This window comes from Apteryx rowi, unplaced genomic scaffold, assembly GCF_003343035.1.
Source record: "Apteryx rowi isolate R43461 unplaced genomic scaffold, aptRow1 scaffold_132, whole genome shotgun sequence".
Classification (NCBI taxonomy): Eukaryota; Metazoa; Chordata; class Aves; order Apterygiformes; family Apterygidae; genus Apteryx; species Apteryx rowi.
The window spans coordinates 262,177-284,327 of NW_020447553.1; the positions used below are offsets into that span (position 1 = coordinate 262,177).

At 55.0% G+C, this 22,151-nt stretch overlaps 1 protein-coding gene across 1 annotated transcript; it reads right to left on the bottom strand.

Annotated features, from left to right (window-relative positions):
• Positions 1 to 10,134: 10,134 nt before the first annotated feature.
• Positions 10,135 to 11,939, bottom strand: LOC112961433 (potassium voltage-gated channel subfamily A member 2). Its single transcript, XM_026056596.1, has one exon. It carries the CDS (start codon positions 11,857 to 11,859, stop codon positions 10,360 to 10,362), a length of 1,500 nt encoding a protein of 499 aa, XP_025912381.1. The 5' UTR covers positions 11,860 to 11,939; the 3' UTR covers positions 10,135 to 10,359.
• Between the last annotated feature and the right edge of the window lie 10,212 nt (positions 11,940 to 22,151).

Consider the following 22,151-nt stretch of genomic DNA (forward strand, 5'->3'; position numbering starts at 1 on the left):
TTGCATCCTGTTGGCCCCTGGGTTTTGTCTTCTCTTGTCTGAGAGGTGGCAGACGCTAGCGCACATAAATGCTTTGCGGACTCAGGGCCTCAGCAGTTGCAATCCTGCGTCTGTAAAATGGGGGGGCTAGAGTTTCTTTAACGTGCCCCGATATCGCCCTGATGTCTAGAGCAGCCCCCACGCTGCAGCCTTCCCCCGAAGCTCCCCTTCTCCTGCCCTGCCCATCCCACCTGGGTGCAGACCAGAGCTCTGCTCGCAGGGATAGGGTTTTTCGACACGCAGCAGAAATGCAAAGGAGGGAGAAGAAGGAGTAAGAGAAAGTGGGAAGGAGAAAGAGGGACCTGTCCTGATTTTCCCAGCCGCAGGATGAATATGCATCTTGGCAAGAGCTGTGCGTGTGCAGAACCTTTGCCTAGAGGTTACCTAAAGATAGGCTGCGGGGGCCTCGCTTCAAACTCCCACACTTGCAAATTTTGTGCTGAGCCTCTGGGTTCAGGCCACTCCAAATTAAAGGCAGCACGGCAGCAACGGATCGTTTCCGCGCGGCAGCTCCTGCTGGATCCTCGCCGCGTCGGGGGGTCGCGGAGCACTTGCTGATGGGCATCGCCGGCAGCAGGGCAGAGCACCAAGCGCGGGCTCGTTTCCCCTTCTCCTCTTTGCATCCTTTGCCAACCGGCCTTCGCGCTATCCGCGTTTTACTTAATGGCCCTTCCACAGCCTGGATCTGGGAGGTGCTCTCAGCATCCGGCTGCCCGCTTTGCCAAATGGAAGCCGGCTTGCTAATAGGCAGCCAGGGCAGCTAAAAATTCCCACCGGTCCCTGGGGTCCACGCAATGGGCTGTAATGGGGTTTTAGCATCCTGAGCTTTCCAGGACCAGCAGCAGAGGTAGTGCTTTCTTGGCACCCAGCTCATTTCCTTCCTTGACATAAGCAGGCAGGATTTCAAGGGTTTGAGCCCCGCTCGGACCCCAGCGGGGACAGGAGCTTTTGCAAAGCCAGCTTCGGCGTGCCTCCCCCAGACGAGGTTGCCTTAGAGGACGCCGTAATTTATGAGCCTGAGCGGATCCGGGAGGGTTTCATGGGGTTTCAGCCTGGCAGCGAGGCAACACTCAGCGAAGAAAGTGCAGGAAAGTAGGTCATTTCCCACACGCGCAACCAGCCAGCCTGCGCTCAGCGGGGATCAGCTGTTCTCTGCAATCAAGATCATAGGCTTGGAGCAGCCACCGCGGGTCGCGGAGCCGAAAGGGCTGCCGGACCGCAGGGAGGCCGGTGGCTTGCTCTGCCGAGCTGCCTTTGCCGGCGTCCTTATCCCACCCATAGCTTCATCTCTTGGAAACGCGCAACCAGCGGCGGTGGCAGGAGGCTGCAGCACCCAAGCATGCCCTGGACGGTGCGGCGTGCAAACAGTTCAGCAATTTGAAAGCACTACTGGATCCATCTCATGGCCTCCTTCTGATGTTCCTTTCGAGAGCCTGTGCAGAGGACTCCTTGCACCATTTTGTATTTAGATATTTATGAGCCCAACTGGACAGAGATAAGAAAAAGGGTTTGGTGTGAACCTGCTGGGCTCTCTCCTGGGCTTGGAAACGTGACTGAGGAAAACCAACTGGCCCTGTTTGGACATCATTTCTGTTCAGTGTTATAGCAAAGCCCATGGCAAGGTTATTGCTGATTTAGCCCAAGGTACGGTGCTTAGCAATAGTTCTGTTACCTTTGTGCATCCTACTGTTTTTCTTTGCTTAAACGTTTAGCATTGACTGCTCTTAAATACCTCCCTCCTTCTTGCTAAAAACATCTATCCATGGGTTCATCTGCCCACTCACGCATTTTCTCTGTCCCAGTATTGATCTAAGCTTTGCAATTTGCTGCTTCGTTGGACACAGCTTACCGAGCTGTGTTACAGATGGGGAAACTGAGGCACAGAGCAGGACATGACTTCCACTGGCTCAGCAGGCTGCTAGCAGAAGTCCAACCTGAGCCCAAGGACCTTGACTTTGAGCCCTACCTAATGCATCCTCTGCTACTGATATGAGGGGATTTGGGGGCCACTGAGGTGGTGAGCACTTAGGAGTGAAGCCAGCCAGGACTCATGGCTCATGTGAAATAGCTGAGCATGCTCTGCACCCTGAACTGGGTGGTTTCTATGCACTGTGGAGGAATCCTCCAAGGATTTCCCTCCTCTGAATTTATCCACTCTCTCTTGAAAGCCATGGCAATATTGGCACTCATGACATCCCATGACGTGGAGGTCGACTGCTCAGCTCCAGGCTGGGTGAAGATCCTCCTCCTCCTGGGGGTCTCAACCTGCAGGACTGAGATTCCTGCCAACCTGAGACATCTCCAAGTTGGAACCCAAAGCCTGAACTCATCCCTCTTGACTCCCCCTCTAGTCAGCGGAGAAACTGGGCTGTTCTGGCACATGACGTAAGACAGGTCAGATGAATCATGCTCTGGAGGCATCTGATAAGGCTTGCACATCACTGATGCTGCTGGTGCACACGTGCCAGTCCACTCACACAAATGCTCAACGTTGCCCTTTGAGTTGTACTCTTGGATTCTTGCTCTTCTGCAGGGCTGTTGGCCAGAGGGGAAGCACAGCGCTGCTGAAACTCTTCGGAGCTGGGAAAGCAGCCTGCTAAAGCAGTGATGTGATAGGGACGGACACTGGCTTGCCGTGGTTGAGGCTTGGCATCACTGTGCCCCTCCATTCAAAACCAACCTGGTGGCACGGATTGTAGGAGGAACAGGCTGGATCACAGGCAGTTAAGTGTTTCTGACAAGCGTTAGAGGGCCAAGCACCCCAGAGGCCCCGGAGCTGTTCTGCTATGGCACAGCCCCAAGCTATTCCTCCTTTGCCAGGCATCTTCCGACAGAATCGATGTAGGGCTGAAAGCAGAAGTCCTGGCCAGGGTCACAGCTTCCTCCAACGTGATGCATCATCTCCAGAGAGCCTTCACCCACTCTGCCCAGAAAGAGTCTTTCCAGCACTCAGGGGCTATTTTGGCAGCCTCCAACTCCCACATCAGGCGCTGATGTTAAGACGTCGGCTCGCTTTTTGCATGCTATGACTTGTTGCAAAGCGGTAGCGTTGCAGAACAGCTACAGCATGGGGCTGAGTCATCCTGGGTTCGTTCCCTTGCTGCCGAAGCCTCTGTGGGTCTAGAGCTGGCGACGGCCCCTGAGCCAAGCAGGGCCTCTCTGTGAGATGCGATTCACTTATTGCAGTGACACAAGTCGCATCTCAGTGGAGCAGAGTTGGGTTGTTTTTTTTTTTATTTCAAAACAGGCTGTGCCAAGGGTAGGACATTTTCAAGGGAGACAGAGTTGTTGCCATTGCAAGAAAAGATTTATTTTTCTCAATGTGTGGAAGGGCAAAATAGCAAATCTGTTTTCCTAATGCTCAGGTCCAGTCTTCTCACTCCCAGCTCACTGCAAGCCCTCTCCAGCTTGACTGGGACTAACCCAGAGGGACAAGATAGGAGGAAGAAAGCTAACCTCAGACCCAGCTGATGAGCCGAGGCATGCAGTATAGATGTGCAATTAAACTGGCACCGTAGCCTTACGTTTTGCTCCGCACCCCGTGACCACAGCGGGATCCACGTTTGCTGCCCACCGCTCAGTAGACATCTCACCTCCAGCAGCTCCCCAACATCAGATGGCTCCAAGGCGGCTCCGGCTGGGAAATCTCGGTGAGTCACGGGTCAGCGAGGAAGAGAACGAACAGGCTGAAGTTCAGCTCGGCGCTATTCATCTGTGCGCATTAGGTAAAATTGTTGGAAAGCAAATTTTTGGCAATCGGCAACGGACTGGCACCAGAAAACTCGTGGTGTGATGTCAGGCGGCACCATGGCAACCTGGGGATTAATTGCCTGCTTGAACCCAGCCTGAGGACTCAGCTAAGCCAGCGACAAGCTCCGCAAGCCAGTCTCAAACCCTTCGGGGCACAGGAGAGCCTGTCACCGGCGTATTTAAGATAAAGCATTTGCACTTCAGCTCTCATCTTGGTCTCCCTTTGCCGGAGATCGGCTAAAACCCCGAAACACAAGCGCCGACCGCCCCCGCTTCCTTCCCTCCCCTCCGCTCCCCCAAGACGCTCGTAGGGCGAGGAGAAGGCAACGCAGCAGGAGAAAACACTGCCCCGTTGGCTCTCTGCGGACGGAGCAAGGAAACCGTCTCCTTGCAAGGGAGCCAAAGCCTTCCCCGGGGTAATCCATCCGGGCTTCCCGCAGCCCACGAGAAAAACCGGTCTCAGCCTCGATATCCTATTAGGAGACGTCCCCGGAGACGCGCGAGCATGGTTTGCACCCCCCGGAGGACTTGTTACTGCCATCGTCCCCGCCTGTTTGGTTTTCTGTCTTTCGAGAGCGATCGCCAGCTTCTGAAAAACACCACCTCGGTGCCAGGGACCTGCAAAGCTCCGGGGGCTGGTTCACCCGCCCGGCATCGCCGGTTCCCAGTTATCCGCGGAGCTGCGTGGTGTTACCTGCCGAGCCGAGCGGATGCGGCCGATATCCAAGCCGGGGAGGTTTTCCCCTCCAGCAGCCTCCGCAGGGCAGCCGAGGATGGGAGCACGTGCGAATTTTTCCACCATTCAGGCTCTTCCGTTCTTTTCTCGCAGAAAGTTTAGATGTAGAGGAAAAAAACAACCCGCCTGCCAAAAACGCGTCCGCTCGTCTTTCTCTTCCCCACCCGCCACAGAACTGATAGCAGAATAACTCCTCAATAATATACATATTTATTTTCTCTTATTTAGTGCTGATATTTACAAAAATTGTGATACTCTATGAAGAATAAATTATATACACTCATGATAAACCAGACAGCAAATGCTCATTTGGAATATGTATGTACACAGATCTGTATACCTATATACAACGTTCAGCCTTATTGACCTGGGTGTCCCCCAGCCCGCACGAGCCCCACGACCCCGGGGACACCCACGAGTCGCCAATAAGAGCGGTAATGTCTATACACACTGTGCAATTCGGATACAGCTGGTGTCTAAATTTGTGCCTAGCAAACGCATGGTTAAATGACTTGAAATTCCCACGAGTCCTCCTTTAACAGTGTATAGGCCTCTCTCCGTTACTGGTCCCATTTCTCCCGTAACCATGGAAACAAAAGGTTCAGTTCCAGCATCGTTATTACGAGTCCTTCTTGGATTTCCTCTTCCTATTGATGCGCTCAGATTAGGCAACACGGACGGATTGGAGCCAAGGCCCCCGTTTTCCCTTGCGCTCCCGGCGATGGTTAGTGCATGACATTGGAGGACAGTAGCGCAGGCTCAAGCAACGAGGGAGCAAGTGCAAACGAATAACTACAGTCTCGTACGTGACGGAAAAATTTAAAAACACCACCGAACCAAAGAAAAAACCCACCAAAACCCAACCCCAAACCAGCCATACAAGTCTGGAAAGAGTACGCGGCTCCTGCGTGGCCGCGTATGCACGCGCAGACCTTGGCACAAGGCCGTTGGCACGCGACGCTCTACAGCTCCTCGAAGCCAAACCGTTGCCCGGAAGAGAAACGCAGCTAAGGAATTTATCTGTCTCTGCAGACAGTCGGGCTGGGGGATCGCGTCAGCTTGTGCACAGCCCTCATCCCCCCGCGGGGAGGTGAGCAGCAGCCAGCCCCGATGGGGGGACCAAGGGGTGCACTGGACCTGGAGGAGGTTGAACGCTGGAGGAAGGACCCACCACCTTTTTTGGGTGCAAAACCAAACGGCTCCGGGTTGGGAACCAAAGACTTACTGCCGGGACCCCCAGGAACGTAGACCCCGAGGTGGCCGTGCTGGCTCCAAACGCTGACACCGTCCCTTCAGCCATCCTGCCCCTCGCCAGGACCATCAAACCAGGATGGTTGGAGGGAATTGAAATTCTGCCATTACCAAAAAAATAAATAAATATATAAATAAATAACACCCCACCCTGTGTGCTACAGCGGTTGCACTGCAAACAAATCCCTTAGATTTCATTTTGGCTTCGCTTGCATAGTCACAGAAACATGAGCAATGGGCCCAAGGTGGGAACTGGGATCCAGATCCAGGTGTTGCAAAGCTGCTGGTTTGGGGACAGACATGAGCCGCGCGCCAACTTGGGGCACCGTGTTTCGGCCCCCACCTCCACGGCAAAATCTGGATCCGTCTCTGTGCTTGGGCCCATCTCGAGACATATTGCAAACTCCAGAGAGGCGAGGAGCCTTTGGCAGCAATTTCAACAGCTGACCCAGGAATCATCTGATAACAAAGCAAGGCCCTTCCCGAAATACCTCCTCCTCCTCTGTCTTTTTCTCTCCTTCTGTGTATTTATGCACAAATATGCCCATATTTATACACCCACATGCTACACGCTCATAACACCAATCTTGGGATCCTTTTCTTGGGAGAGCACAGCGTTCAAATTTGATGGACTTCGACACAAAACGTCGCTGCGGAGATCAGCTTTCCCACTAAAGCACATCTCCACGTACTGATAATTTTTTTCCTAATTCCCTGATGGTGTCCAGTCAGTATATGAACCTCACCTGAGTGCCCTTAGCAGCTATTTTGGAAGCTATTAACGGGCTGATGTGTTGCCTGCAGGCTTGACCATGTGGTTGCATGTTAGAAAGGGACCCATGCCGTAATCGTGGCTCTCCAAAACCATGGCCATGGCACAAAGGATAAAGCTCTTAAAATATGGGTACTGTCTCCTCTGCATACCTAACCATGGTATCTAGGAGGACCAGAAAGTTTTATTTTTCCATACCATCCATGGAGAGAGGCGAGTATCTCCAAGGGAGGAGGAAAGAGGAGCCCAACACCTAGGTTAGGTGGCCTTATGCGCCTAACGTAGACGGTGTCTCGCTCCCCTGCCATCCATCCCTTATTTTGGCCAGTCTGAGCCACTACATTCAGTCTGAGCCACTTTGCATCTCGCTTTCACATCCTTGCGGAGTCAAGGGGAGTTTTGGACGCTCAGTATCGCTGCAGAAGCAGGCCCAAAGCCTCTCAAACCAAATTCCTCAAGAAAAAAAAAAAAAGGAAAAAAAAAATCACAGTCTCCTCCTGAAAACTGGTTCAAGATCACATCAGTGAGTCAGAAGCAAAGCTAGAAATAGCACTCGAGCTCCGACCTGCAGGCACAAATCCCATTAAAAGCTATAGGGGAATCATTTCTCCACGTGAGGGAGAGATCTGGACCCTCCTGCTTTTTGCAGCTCGACAGCTCGTTTCTGACCGTGGCCTCCCGTGACCCTCACGTCAGGCCTGACACTTCGGTGGGGAACACCGGTCCTGGCTGGTGCCTGCCTGCTCAGCACGTGGGTTTGGGTCTATCCAAGCCAATTCACGCAACCGCGCTCCCCTCCTGCCCAACCTTGGGAAGTCCTTGGGGCCACCATGCGCCAATGGGGCCATGGGAACCTCTATCCTACTGGAAAACCATGCAACACGAAATCTTCCACCTTCCCGAAAAACAGCCGCCCTCCCCTTCCCAGGACGTTCTCGGCATTTTGGGAAATGCTCCCCACCGCCTCGCCGCAGGCTCCGGGTACAGCACAGCCGGGGCCAGATCTTCCAGGGCTGGAGATGCCGAGAGGTGAATTTTCCAAAGCCCTGGGAGTTAACCAGCGAGGCGCTTTGCAAAGTCGCGCTAAGTGTCAGCATCCCCCGGAAAAGCCCATTGCAGCCTGGCCTTGGCCTTCGGCACAAAGGGGCTGGCAGTGTGCCATTGGAAATGCCGGGCTGGGAAATCCCCGGCAGCAAGCAGCCCCGAAACACGGGCCGCGACCCCTCGCGAGCTCACCTCGCCGCACGGCCCGGCTCCGGGATGGATCGATGGAGGCTGGCCGACCTCCCCGGGAACCGTGCCTGAGCGGCCACTTTGCGCCAGCCCTGTTCCGTTCTCCAGGATGAGCTTTAAAATAGAGATTTATTGCTTGCGATTGCATTGCTTTTTTTTTCTTTTTTTTTTTTCCTCCTTCCTATAGTACTTTTTTAAGGTGTCAAAAGTGATTTGGGCTTTGGGGACACCCGTTTCAGAGCTGCATCAGCGGAGAGGGAGCGAAGGATTCCTAATACAACGAAACGTAACTCGAGACGCCTTGGAGGCCCCATGCTGCGTGGTGCCGAGCACCTTTCAGGCCCAGTGGGCTGCATTGGTGCCGATGGTGCTCTGCACCCTGCAGAAGCCAGGACTCTCGTGCACTAACCACGGACACTCGGTAATAATTATAGCCAGGCCTGAATCAATCAATCGCTAAGAATCGGGAGCGATTCCGCTCGGATGAGCGGAGCCACGTCAGCACGAGAGATGAATCAGGCCCAAAGCAGCATTTTGAACCATTGCTGTAGAATACGCTAGCACCGTTGTTTTATTGTTATTATTATTTTTCCCTTGAAGAGCCAGGAAGGTAAGATCGACCTCGCTCGCCTGCTCTGCGATGGGATGCCCTCCTCGTACCCTCGCTCCGCAGCCGTGGCGCGGGGCTGGCCAGCCCCGAATTCAGCCAAAGCAGATGGTTTCAAGAGGTCGCTAAACCGCATCCTTCACCGGAGATGCTTTACTGGCCAGGGGCCTCCGAGGAGGTTTGCATCCCTCTCCTCTGGCCTGGGCAGAGGATGGGGAGCCTCTTCCAGGAATAGTCCCCCAACGTGGGAAAACACAAGGAAACCCAGAGCAGCATAGGGAAAGCAAATGGGATTCACCGGAAAGTACAGCCAGGGCTATCCCTGATAGCTGGGCGGGCTGAGCCGAGATGGAGCCCGGCCTCGGCCGTGCCCTCGCTCCGGCACGCGGGAACAACCCCGGACCTCGCTCGCTGGTCCGGAGCCGCTTTCCCGCGCCGCGGGACAGGGTCTGCAGCAGAGCAAGTTAACGGCGGGGGATGACCCCACGACTACACGGACCCTCTCCCGTGGCGCCGGTCGGGCTCGCTTGGAGTTTTCCAGCCCAAAACGCTCCATGCCCGGCTATCCCGCGGCCCCGAACCGGGGACGCCCCCGAAGCGCCGGCGTTTGCTGAGGATTCGGCCCATAGTCGCTCTCTAAATATCTACATACACACACGCGCGGGAATCGGAGGGGAAAACGGCTGGAGGCTGCTGAACAAACAAGCCGGGGGCGCCTCTCCCCGCCGTCCCACCCGGCCTCCGCAGCCTCCCGGCATTGCGCAGCGGCAATTCCTGCTCCTGACGCCCGGATTAACGGCTAATTGCTCGCCCCGTGATGAGCGCAGGTGTTTCACTTTCAGCTCACCTTCCTTCGACTCGCGGCGCTCGGGTCCAAACGCTCGGACGCGCAGGCTTTGCCTTGCTACCTAGCCGACCGCAGTCGGCCCATGCCTTCCCCGAGCCGGTTTTTCAAACAGAGATTTTTTTTTGACTCCCGTGAATCTCCGTCAAGCCGCTGGAGAATCTATAAACACTATAAACATGAATACTGTATAGTCTACTAAGAAAATATATATTTGTGTGTGTATTAAATATTCAGATTCATGCAACAAATACCCATGCAGCTGTACTGTATTACTGGTTAAATTTCACTGCAGTATAAATATATTATAGGCCACAGCGTAGTTGCTCCAGTTTTATATAGAGATATAAAAAAAGATGCTTTTTTTTTTTTTTTTCCCAACTCATTTTCAATGTGTCAGTGGAGGTGTCTTTGGTGATCCTGGAAACAGTGGTGATGGAAGTGTCATCTAAATAAAGAAAGAAAATCCAAGCGCTTGAGTTGTTTACTCGGCCCTCCCAACGGCTAGCATCGAAAATTTAAGACTTAATAAATAACGTTCTGCCATACTAATTATCCCTCCCGGGGCCTCACGCCGGCACACTGCAGTGGAGGGAACTATTGCAGCATGCAGCATTCTCCGTTACGAAACACGAGCCCGGGAGACGGGGTCCCACCTAAGCCTGCAAGCCAGCCGGCCGCGCGGAGCCACCTTCCCTCGGCTAAGCCCTGCCGGCCCTTTCCCCAAGCGCTCCCGAAGCTCGGCAGCTGCCCGCCACCCCCTCGGGAGGCGCTTCGGCGGGTGGGCGGCGCGGGGAGACGTCGGGGGGCTGCTCGGAGCTTCCCCCCCCCCCCGGCGGCTCCCCCGCGAGCGCGATGACGCGACCGGGACCCCCGAAGTGCCTTCAACGCCCCATCCCTTCGGAAACCCACGGGTCTGGGATGGGAGCAGGGAAACAAAACAGTTGGTGCATGACAGCTTATTCAGCGTGGAAATCAAAGGTTAAAAGTCACTTACACGGCTATTGCTTCCCATGCAGAACCAAATATACACCGTAGAAAATACTGTGTTGACTACAATGCAGAGCGGCACTCAATATCTGCAGTTGTTCCACTTCAGCTTTAAATAGGGGACTAGGTTTTAGCGGCTAGACATCGGTGAGCATTTTGGTGATATTAACATAGTTTGTGTTAGCTAGGGTGCAATTGGCTGTCTTCAGGTTCTCCTCCCTAAAATCCTCATTGCTGTTGTTCACACCTTCCTGAATCTCCATGTAATCGGACTTACTAATGGTAGAGGCACTTCTGCTTTTCTTTAGGTCAGGGGAAGAAGGGATCTTTGGGCAGCTGGTCACCTGCAAGTATTGAGCCTGCTCCTCTCCCTCCGTCTCCCGGTGGTAGAAGTAGTTGAAGTTGGACACTATGACGGGCACCGGTAAGGCAATCGTTAATACGCCAGCGATGGCACACAAGGATCCCACTATTTTCCCACCGATGGTGGTGGGGACCATGTCTCCGTAGCCAACGGTCGTCATGGAAACCACGGCCCACCAGAAGGCGTCGGGGATGCTGGGGAACTGGGACTCGCTCTCATCTGCCTCTGCAAAGTAGACGGCGCTGGAGAAGAGGATGACGCCGATGAAGAGGAAAAATATCAAGAGGCCCAGCTCCCGCATGCTGGCCTTGAGAGTCTGCCCCAGGATCTGCAGCCCCTTGGAGTGCCGCGAGAGCTTGAAGATCCTGAAGACCCGCACCAGGCGGATGACTCGGAGGATGGCCAGGGACATGGCTTGCTGGCCTTGCTGGCCATCCTCCGGCTTCTCAGCCAACTCCGTCCCTAAGGTGATGAAATAGGGAATGATGGCTACAATGTCGATAATGTTCATGATGTTGGTAAAAAAACCCGCCTTGCTGGGGCAGGCAAAGAACCTCACCAAGAACTCGAAGGAGAACCAAATGATGCAAAGTGTCTCTACAATGAAGAAGGGGTCTGTGAAAGAGGTGGACTGCTGGTACCCCATGCTGCTGTTGGAGTAGGGCGGATGGCTCAGCCCGCCGCCGTGCATGTCTTCATTCTCATCCCGAAAAATGGGCAACGTTTCCAGGCAGAAGCTCACGATGGAGATTAAAATCACCATGACAGAGACAATAGCTATAATCCTGGCAGGGCCTGAGCTTTCGGGATACTCGAAGAGCAACCACACTTGTCTCTGAAACTCGTTCTCAGGCAACGGTCTTTCCTCTTCTTTGATGTAGCCTTCATCCTCCCGGAACATCTCCATTGCTTCTTCCCCCAGTTCGTAAAACCGAATCTCTTCCGAGAAGATGTCTAAGGGCACGTTAACAGGCCTCCTCAACCTCCCACCAGACTGGTAGTAGTACAAAATAGCATCGAAGCTGGGTCTGTTCCGGTCAAAGAAATATTCGTTCCGGAGCGGGTCAAAATATCTCATTCTCTTTTTAGGATCCCCTAGCAAGGTCTCTGGAAACTGGGCTAGCGTCTTGAGCTGCGTCTCAAAGCGCAGACCCGAGATGTTGATGACCACCCTCTCGCAGCACTCATGGTCGGTCTCGGGGTTATACGTGTCCTGCGGGTGACCGGGAAGAGCTGCAGCTTCGTCTGCAGGATCTCCGGTAGCAACTGTCATATTTAGGTTTAAAAGAAATCCTTAGGCTAAACTCTTCCGAGTGCCCGGCGGTGGGATCGGACTCAGGACAAGGCTACTATCCTGCAGAAGGACAGGTACGTAGGTGTGGAAGTGTCTCATGAAAAGGCGAAGGGATGATAAAACAGAGAAAATAAAAAAGGAAAGAAAATTGCCCCTGCTGAGAAAGAGAGAGATGAAATAAAGTCGGGGGGGAGGAGAGCAGCTCCCTTCGCTAGCATGTCTATCACCCTCCTCGGGGGATTTTAATCTGCCTTCCTTGGGACAGAGGTCAAAAACTCCCATCTAAAACCCCTGGGTGGAAGAGAAGACACCTGAGGAAGCCTTCATCTGTTCAAAACCAAGGCCGAAAAACGGGCATTGGCAAAACAGAACTTTTGTGGCTAAAAAAAAATTAAGAAAAAAAAAATATATATATAGAAGGGGGAAGGGAAGTGAAAGGAAGGAAAGAAAAGAAAACCATCCAGCCCCAAACGGGTGCGGGGACCACGCGGGTGCCCAGGAGAGGCAGCTACCGTCTCGGCTCGATGCCGGGCATGCAGTTAAGGGTTAACACCGAACCGTGCAATATCAGGCAATCCGGCGCTAGCCTCCCGGAAAGCGCTAACGGCTCCGGCACGTTCCCGCTCCTCCTGCCCCGGCCAGCAAGCTGCAAGGCAACATGCCGCCCTCCCTACGCGGAGCCAACCCGGAGGGGCCGCGGCCGCCCGGATCGGGGGCCGCCGGCTCCTAGGCTCCCCGCGGAGCGCTGCCGTCGCCCGGCTCGGCCGCCGACGTCCCGGCTCCTGTCATTCTCGGCAAACCACCATGGCACACAGAAAACAAATCACATTACCTGGAGCAGGCAAATCTTAGTGGCGCTTAGTGACACCAGGTATCTGACCCTGGGGAAAATCCTAGGGAGAAACACAGGCTTCCAAGATGCCCCTAATTTCCTCTCTCTTCAAAGTTAAAAATAATGGTGAGTCATCGCAGAAAAGGAGAAAGGACAGGAAAAAAAAGGGGGCAGCTTCCCGGATGGTGCAAGTCGGGTCTCGTAGTGGTTTGGACCGGAGAAAGCGAGAGAGAGAGAGGGGAAGGGAGAAGGACGGACGGAGCGAGCGAGTCTTCCCAGGAGCTGTTGCAGATCCGCACTTCAGGGCAGACGACCGTCTGTCTGCTGCCTCCGGTACGGCGGCGGCGGGAAGGTGCTAAGCTCAGCAAAACCCGATGTCCCCAGTGTCCTCGGGAGGTGTGGCATCGCCTGGAAAAAACAGCGAGAAGGTAGGAAGCTGCCGGCAGCATCCGCAAAGCCCCCAGGTCCTCCGGGCAGCCCCCTTTTCCCCCCCCCCGCCTCCTCCCGCAAGCTGTTTTCCTGATGCCCAGCTAAGCCTGCACTGCAACACGGGAAGAGGGGGAGAGCGCGCTAGCGGCGGAAAAAAATAAATAAATAAAAAAAGGCAGGAAAAAAATCCCCCCCCCCAGCTGAGCCCCGTCTCGCCGCGGCGGCTGCCCGGGGGAGCCGGTGCCAGGGAGGAGGGAGGCAGCGCAGGGGGAAGCGCCGCAGCCCCCGCCGGCGGAGGATGCTCGGCAAAGCCGCCAGCAGCCGGGTACCCGGAGGAAGGATGCTCCGGCCGACGCCGCGAGACCGAGGCCGGCTGGTCCCCGAGAGGCTCGGGAGCATCGCAGCCACGATACCTACGCGACCTCCCCAAAAGCCACCCTCTCCCCCCCCCCCGAATAACCCACCCCCGGGGGCATTCGAGCGTGGCGGGGGACGGCGATGCTCAGGTCACCGGCAGCGCCGGGGCATCGGCCTTGTTGCTCCGTCCGGGCACCCGGGGAGACCAGCCCGGCCGCCCGCTTGCAGCACGGGGATGCTCGACACCGAGACATCCAACCGACCTTTTTGGCTTTTTTCCTAATTTTCCCCCCCCTTCCAAAGGAAAAAAAAAAATCCTCTAACCTGCCTTCTTCGGCTCCAACTCCACTTGCCTACTTTGCGCCAGGATTGCAGAACCGGGGAGGGGAGGCAGGTGGAAAATAACCTCCCGGTCCGCGTCTTCTCGGCAAAGATCTCGGCCGTCGCCAGGCCATTTACGCCTGTTGGTTTTCCCCCTCAGCTGCAGCCGGGCACATATTGCTCCCGACCCTCCTTTTCCCGGCAATTTCCCCTTTCTGCTCAACCCTCCTCTCCCTTCTCCTTATGCACTAGGAAAAAATAGTACAACCCTGACAAGGCTTGCAGCATTCAACCGCTTTGCTTAACCCTTTTCTGCCAGGCCCACAGCGGAGCAGGTTAGCGCTTGTCCCAGTTTTTCTCCTTTTCCTGCATTTTCCCCCCTGCAGCGGCTCGCTCAGAAGTTCTGGTGGATGCAACCTTCCTGGGCCCGTAGAAGTAGCAGGCTAAAAAAGCCGCAAATATCATGTATTTTCTGCTGCAAAAGTGTTGGGTATTTGCTAGCCCCCATCTCATCCCCCCCCCCAAAAAAAAAACCAACCAACCTTGATTTTTATTTTTTAAATACAGTTTTTCTTCTGCCCCTAGACTCTCTCCTCCCCTTTCTCCCTTCCTGAAGGAACAAGGTTTGTTTAACAGCACAATGATTTACTTTTTTTTTTTTTTTTTAAAAAAACATGTTGATTTTTATTTGGCTGGAGATCTGGGCTTGTTTTTCCCCCCCATCCGAATCAAAGCAGCTAGCGCTCATCAGCGATGGTTTTGGTACCAGTGGGGTCGACGTCGCCCCTCCTGGTGCCCCGTCCCTGCTGCTCTCCCCCCCTTTGCACGCTTCCTCGACTCCCTTTCCTTAGGGGCAAACAGCCTCCCTCCCTCCCACCCCCCAGGTATTTTCTTGGTCTAGTTCATGCAAATTTGGGTTTTGGCAGGAGCGGGGGGGGGGGGGAGGAATGCGGAGAGGACCGTTTGCCGGGAGCCCCCCCTCGGCTTTTCCTTGCATGCACAGACCCGGCTCAGCCCGAGCTCACTGCAGGCGTGAGACATTCCCGGGGGCCGGGCAGGATTTGGGGCTGCCCGTGTCGGGTGCAAGGTCGCGCTCGTTTTCCCCTTTGCAGCCAAAACAGCAAAGCAAAACACCGTTCGAGGCGGGAAAGGGGGGGGGGGGAGAAAAAGGCACCGAGTTGCCCAGGGCTCTGCAGTGGGGCATGCAGCGAATGCACAAGCAGCGCCCCGCTCCCGAACCCCCAACGGCAGCCCCCGGCGAGGGGGCGACAGCCGCTCCCCTGGGTGAACCGCCGAGCGCAGCCCGGCTTCTCCGTGAATATTCGGAAGATTAATATGAGTCTTCCCCCCCACCACCACGAGCAAGAGACCTAGATTTCAACCACCGGGAAGTAATCACATCCCCGGGGATGTGATGCTGCTCTAGCGCGCGGCTCCCATCCGCACCAGCCTTGGCAATAGCCTGGATCTGCCCCAGGGAGGTTTGCAGGGGGGAGGATGGCAGTTGGGGGATGGAAAGGGGGGGGTGGGAGGGCTGGGAACCCAGAGCAAGCGCGGAGGCCAGCGTGCAGCCACGGGGCTCCCAGGCCACGTGCAAACCGTGCACCGGCATGGCCAAGGCAAGGACACACACGATCGAAGAGCCCCTTAAATCAGCAGTTTGCTCATTGCCCACCTTCCCCAAAAAGGGGCGACCACCGTGCACACGCAGCCTTGCTTCTCTCCACGGCCTTGCAGCCTCCTAAAACCCTTGGGCAACCTACGGGTCGGCTCCCGTGCTAAAGCACCGGGGGAAAATGATCCACGTGGATCGCCCTGCCTTCATCCCGCTGCCCCGAGGAGAGCGCCGGCCAGTGCCGCAAAGCGCCCGGGATCCGGCGCAGCCGAGCGCCGGGGAGATTTTCATTCCCGCGCCCAGCGGTTGAATTTGCAGGGGGCCTTTTTAGCCTTTTCCGAAGGCAGATCGGCCGCAGCAGAGAAGGGTAGGCTGAAACCAGAAAATTATTTGTCCAAGGCTAATACTCACGCAATACGCAGGAACTGAGGCCGGGCGGAGAACAGCTCAAGCAAAGCTGAATTTATAACTTGTTAATCCTGCTGCTCCATCGCGACAGGTTTTGCAAAAAGTGCTTTTTTCCATGTACACAGGGAAACCGTCTCCTTTTAAAGGGCCAAAACACCATCTATAGCAAGTCAGCGGAGTTTTTCTGAATTGAGTGATGCTCTCCTGATTTACTATCCTAATTGTGGAGCTATTATCATAGTCGGTGCGTCTGCACACGCCTCCCTCCGCCGCACTGACAATTCAGGATTCAACCCAGCGTTTCAGAAAATTAAGTGAGCCGATACACAGCACCCACTTGTCTATTTTACATGCATTTAAATGGCTGAGGTCTTTGCTACAATAGTATAGCTAAAAAAACATGGAGTGGCGTCAAATCTCTTCCAGGCTGTTCCCACTATTCCCATGGACTTTAGAGTCGGCAGGAAAACTTACACCATCTCTTCTTTTTTTAAAATAAAGATTTAAGCCACACGTTTTTCCGCAGTGCGTGTTGCTAGGCTGGGCAGAGGTGCAGCCAGGCCATGCCGTTCAACCAAAAAGCCAAAATTTCCCCCCAAAGCCCCTTGATAGTAAGAAAGAAAAATCAGCAAACCCCTCAGGTCCATCCTCACCCCCTTACTCAGGGCAGCCAAACACAAGCCCCAAGGTCAAGCCTGGCCCAACCACAGCCCCCTCACAGGGCACAGGACGCCTGGGACTGGCCACCAGGTTTCCTGATGCAGCGATAAGCCAAGCTGCTCCCTTATCCTCTCGTGGGGAGGTGCAGGAACATCTCTGGATAGGATGGACATGCTCCACCCTACCCTGCCATGGGTCCCATGCACCCTTGCAACGATGGCACATGCCTACAGCATCCTTGCTGGGGACCCCATGCCACCTCCTGCAAGGATGGATGGGCTTGGAGGGACAGGAAGGAGCAGGAAAAGCCTCATTGAGGTGGGTTTGGAAACATGGATAAGCACTGCTGTGCTCACATGGTCCCTAGTGGATGAGGCTCAAGGCAGGACAGACTGCTGGGTTCTCATCTCCGCTGGAGCTTTCCAGCGCCCAGGGTTGACATGACTGGGCCCCGGGTAATTTTAGGAGCTGTGAAAACCATAAACAAGTTCCCCAGGCTGTGAGTCAGCCTCGGGGAGGAAGCATCTGCCTTGTCCCCACCACACTGGGGCAGCTGCAGACATCAGAGGAAGGCATGCACATGCCCGCATTTCCCCCAAATCCCTTCGCCACGAGTGCTCATGCCTTGGTGTGCAAGTGCAGGATGAGACGTGCAGAGATGTTGGTAACCCCAATGTTACAGCCCGGCAGCTAAAAACACAGGCAGCCCAGGAACAGCCTGACACAGGCACGAGGACCAGACTTTCTCTGGCAGCATCTGCTATGGAAGAGCAATCTCAAGATATTGCTGTGAGGGAGGTCAGAGCATCTCCATGGGGAGACATGGAGATGAAGGGAGATCCAGGCCCAAGGTCATATGGGGAAGGAGTAGCAGAGCAAACAGTGGTGGCCAAGCTCTCCAGGACCTGGGAGAACCTCCCAGTCCATGGGAGGACCTCATGGTCCCCAGTCACAGGAATTGCCCTAAAATGCCATGAACAGTCCATATTGCTCCTCTTCCGAATCCTAGCAATAAGATAGACCTGAGTCACCAACTTCATCATTTTGGGGGGTCTTCTCTGAGCCAGAGCACAGAGCCAAGGGAGCCTCCACCAGGGCACATCACAGCCAACAGGGAAACAGCAAATATCACCCATCTGCAAAGTTAACATTAAACATGTTCTCCCTGTATTTCTCCAAGTTGCCCTTCATAATTAAATGGGTGATCACTGTAGATTTAGAATCCAGATTCAACTCTGGATTTTTCTTTGGTCAAGACTGTTGAGTTACGACATCTTTGCCTCCAAAGATGCTCCAGTAGGCTGTACTTCTTGCCTGGAGAGGAGGCAGTTTCGGTTACATTGCCCAGGCATCGTTCATCGAAAATAAAGGTCATTTTGCCCAGCCAAAACACAATAAGGAACATCAGGTCTTGGGGGCTTGGGAACTCGCCGAGACCATGAATATTTCATGCCGCGTGCCCGCTGGCTCCAGGAGAGCTAATGGACATGGTGCCTTTTAGCGCTGCTCTGCGGGGGCACAGCTGGCACGGGGCAAGTGCTGGCTGCCAGCGGGTACCTGCAGGATGGGTGAGCGCCCGCTCCGGCCTCGCCGGTTAAAAGGCTCTCAAAGACACTTCGACATGCACAAAAAGAAAGGAACAGGCCAAATTATTAAACAGCTGAGAAATCAATAGCCTCCTCCCAGCCAGGCTGGAGTGCTCTCAGCTGCAGGAAGAAAATCCTTCCTGCAAGCAAACCTGCCTCGTGCTGCCGCATATCATTGCCATATGAGATCTCCCCAACCCTCCCCAGGGCTGGGACTTTATTTACAGCCTCAGCTGAGCTCCCACGTCCTCTGGCCGGCTGCAGGCAATCGCCTCCCCGCAGAGGGGACCCAGCTGCATCCCTCCCTCCTTCGAGGGCTCATTGCAGAGCTCCAAACCCAGCGAATAAACAGGGTTTCTCCAGGGCGCACGGGTCCGGCTGGCCACGGTGGGGACACTGAAGGCAGCCAGCTTTGCAGGGCACGTTTTGGAAATCTGGCCATCTTGAACACGCCGCTGTAGCTCCCACGGCGTGAGCTGATCGCGGCTCTCGTTTGGGGCAGGCGGTCAAGGGGCGCCGCGATCCCCGTGTCGCCCGAGCCGGAGCTCCGGGTCCTGCGCTCGGAGCGGCGCCACGTGTGTGCGCGCCCATCGGACAGCGCAGTTTCCACTGCCCTCTGCTGGAGCATCCCAGCCCATCCCTGCACCCAGAGGGACCTTTTGCTCCCCCCTCCCATCTCCTCTCTCTTTTTAATCCCCCCCACCCCGGGGCTGCTGGTCCTGGTCCAAGTGCCTGGCTGCATCAGGCCATGAGGCTCAAGCCCATCCGCAGGGGCCCCCGGGGAGGCTGGGGAAAGCCTTCATTTGGGTGCTGCACCAAAATAGCCCCCCATCCTCTGCATCCTGCATGCTTCAGTTTGGAACCCTCATCCCAGGGCAGAAGGGGCTGTGTCCCTGTAATATCCCCTTTTTTTGTTTTGTTTCATTTTGTTTAAGGGCTTCATATTTAACTCTTATCCCAATTCCTCCGATTTCTGCCCCATCTAGGGCTGCTGGAGCAGTGAGGTCTGCAAGCTCATGCCCAGTGGCACAGAAAATCCACACATCTATCAATATCTCTTAAATGTGCTTTCCCCCAGCTCCAGAGGTGGGAACCCCCCAGAACCAGGTGCTAGGACAGGTGCAGGCAGCAGCCCTGGCTGCAGCAGCTCTGTCACAGGCACTGGGGACACCAGCAGAGCCCACCCAAGGGTGCCACCACACCAGGTGGCCAACCCAAACCACAGGGCCCCACTGGGTCGCAAGCCATGCCAAACCCCACACCGTGCCAGATCACAGGCATGCCACACTGCGGGCCATGCCAAAGCACGGGCCATGCCAGGCAGCGAGCCATGCCAAGCTGCTGGCCACACCAGCCCGCTTCAGCCACCACGTTGACCGTAAGCATCAAAAGCCGGCCTAGCCTGGATGAAAGCTGAAAACCAGGGCTGGAGGACAGTGAACGCAGCCTGCGGTACCCAAGCTGGCCTTCAGCAGGCTCCGGTGGCCACAAGGAAGGCTGCAGCGGCAGCAAGGTGACGTGCCCAAGGCTACGCAGGCGGGCAGTGTCGGAGCCCCGGTTTCTCCCAGGGCTGCGCTACCCCACGCACAGCGCCGCTCATTACTCCATACCCCCGCAGCATCCTCTTCCCTGTCATTCCTCTGTCTTATTTACTATTTCTTTGTCTCCCACCCCCTCTTTTGGGAAGAGCCAGACTTCCCCGTTGCCATGGAAGCCCTCCCCCTCTCCCCTCGCTTCTTCAAAGAAGGTTTTCATCTGCCGCTTGATAAAAATGGCTATTTTTAGCCCCGGCTTCCCCTTCTCCCCCTCCCCACCCTCCGCTCACGGTTTCCTGCGTGACTGGCCTCCAAAAGCCACAGTTTCTCCTGCAGCCAGTGCGGGGCTTCCCATGGGGCCAGCAGAGAGGCGACCCATCCTCCTCCAGGCAGCGCTTCAGGCCCCCATCTCAGCAGTTCCCCCCCCAAAATCCTGCCACAGAGCTGCTGAATTTCTCTGCAGAGATAAAAAACTGCTTCTTTTCCACAGAAAGGTCCTGGGAGCATCTGAAATTGCCACAGCTCTCAGCATCTCTGGTCAGGATCCTTGGGAAAGACCTCAAAGAGGGGCCACAGTCCCAGCCAGTTCCAAAACAGAGCTCGGGAGCTCCTGCTCAGCTCTCCTTCGGGAGAAGGACTCGACTGCAAGGGGCTGCTGCAGCGTTCATCAAGATCTCAGCAAGCTCTTTCCCCCCAAACCAAGCTAGTTTGTTGGCATCTTCGTCCCGCCTGCAATAGATGGGTCACATCTCATCTATGCAGATGTATAAATCAAGAGGGGACTCACATGTGAACATCTGCCTGGAAGACAAGTAGATGAAGACTCCTTTCATGCTTTGATCACAGAAAAGCAAAGACAGCAGAAACCCTGGGTAAACTCTTGGTATCAAGATTGTCCACAAGGGCAAACTCATAGAGACTATTAAAAAAAGTAACCTTAGTAGTCCCAGGGATAGATGTGATAGAAGGAAGAGCAGTCAACAAGACTTTTGGAAGGCAACCACACCTCCCTGCTCTGCAGGAGCTCTTTTGAGGAGCTCTGGGGAAGGGTAACCTACTTCAATGAGATGCCACCAGTTGCAGATGATTCCCCAAAAGAAAAATTCCCCAAAGAAGAGATCTAGATGGATGCCTTGAAAAATCCAGGTCTGCTCTGCAAGCAGATTACCCGTATCCCCAGGCAGATTGGGATAGAAAGGAGCACCCAGAAGGAGTTTAACATCTGTTTAAAAGCTAGGAAGTGAGGTGTGGGGGAAAAAAGCAGTCGGCTCCCACTGCTGAGAGGGGGGAAGCCAGCAGCATCTGGAAAAACATGCTGCTAATTTAGGCCTCATTAGCATGGTTTGCTGAGAGAGGAAAATACCATGTACAAGACCAACCCACGGAGCTGGGAGAGCCCTGGAAAAAGACCCAGCCGACAAGACCAAGCGCGGAGGCGGGTGCCGAGGGCAAGTGGGGCTCCCAGCTCCCGCACCCAGAGAGGTGGGAGAGATGGAAAAAAAGAGAGAATAGGAGCAGGATAAAATCCTGAATGGTGGCAAGATGGTGAATAGGGAGCGATTAGTCACGACTTCCTCCTAGCACAAGTAGTAAGTGGCACCCAGGGAAGTTTCCAAGCAGCAGACTTAAAGCCAGAGAGCGAAGGGCTTATTCCACATGTCGCATGGAGACTCCTTGCCGGAGGCTGCTGGTAGCCACACGGTCATCCCAAACCCGTTTTGCCTGGGCTCTGTTGCATTTAAATGCTGCAAGCCCCGGCAGCGCAGTGCTGTGCTGGCTCTGTAGGCAGCTCCGCACACTCTCTGCTGTGTTACTGCTACAGCAGCCTTTACCTGTCACCTTTTATAACCTGCGGAGATCCAGCCTGAGACATCCACCACCCCCAGGTTGACCTACATCCCCTGATCTTTGCACTGTTCCTCCTTCCAGAAGGAAAGGAGTCAATAAAAATCAAACTCAGGGGGGTCAGCTGCCAGCACTGACCACATCCATCCTCTCCATGCATTTTATTGCCCTAGGCAGTGGTATGGGCTTCTCCACTGGAAACCCTGCCATGGGCATCTCAAATCCTTCATGGGGACCCAGGGGTGATACTGGGACTAGGCATGGGCATGTTGCAAGTGCAGTGCAAGGCATCTCATCCTTTTTTTTCCCCCCTCCTTTGCCAACTCCAGCAGCTTGGCTAGTGCCAGACCCAGTCCCTGCTCCTGGCTGGTTCGGACCACAGGGACTCACGTTGCCTGGAAAGCCGGGCTGCATCTCGAGCTTTTAGACATCCTGTTTTTCACAGCTGCTGAAGCATCTCCCCATTTAACCACAAGCTCCACGTCAACCAAAACCCACACGCTGGGCTGCCCCAACCCTCAGAGCCACCTGCATCTTGGGGACAGCAGACTTGCAAGCCTCCCTCCTGCAAGGAGCCGGCTCCCCAGCAGACCTTGTGTTCTAGGAAAGCCAAAACCGCACAAACCAGGCTTGTCAGACACCGCTTCGAGGAACCCGAGAGCGCTGAAGAGGCAGAAGTCAAA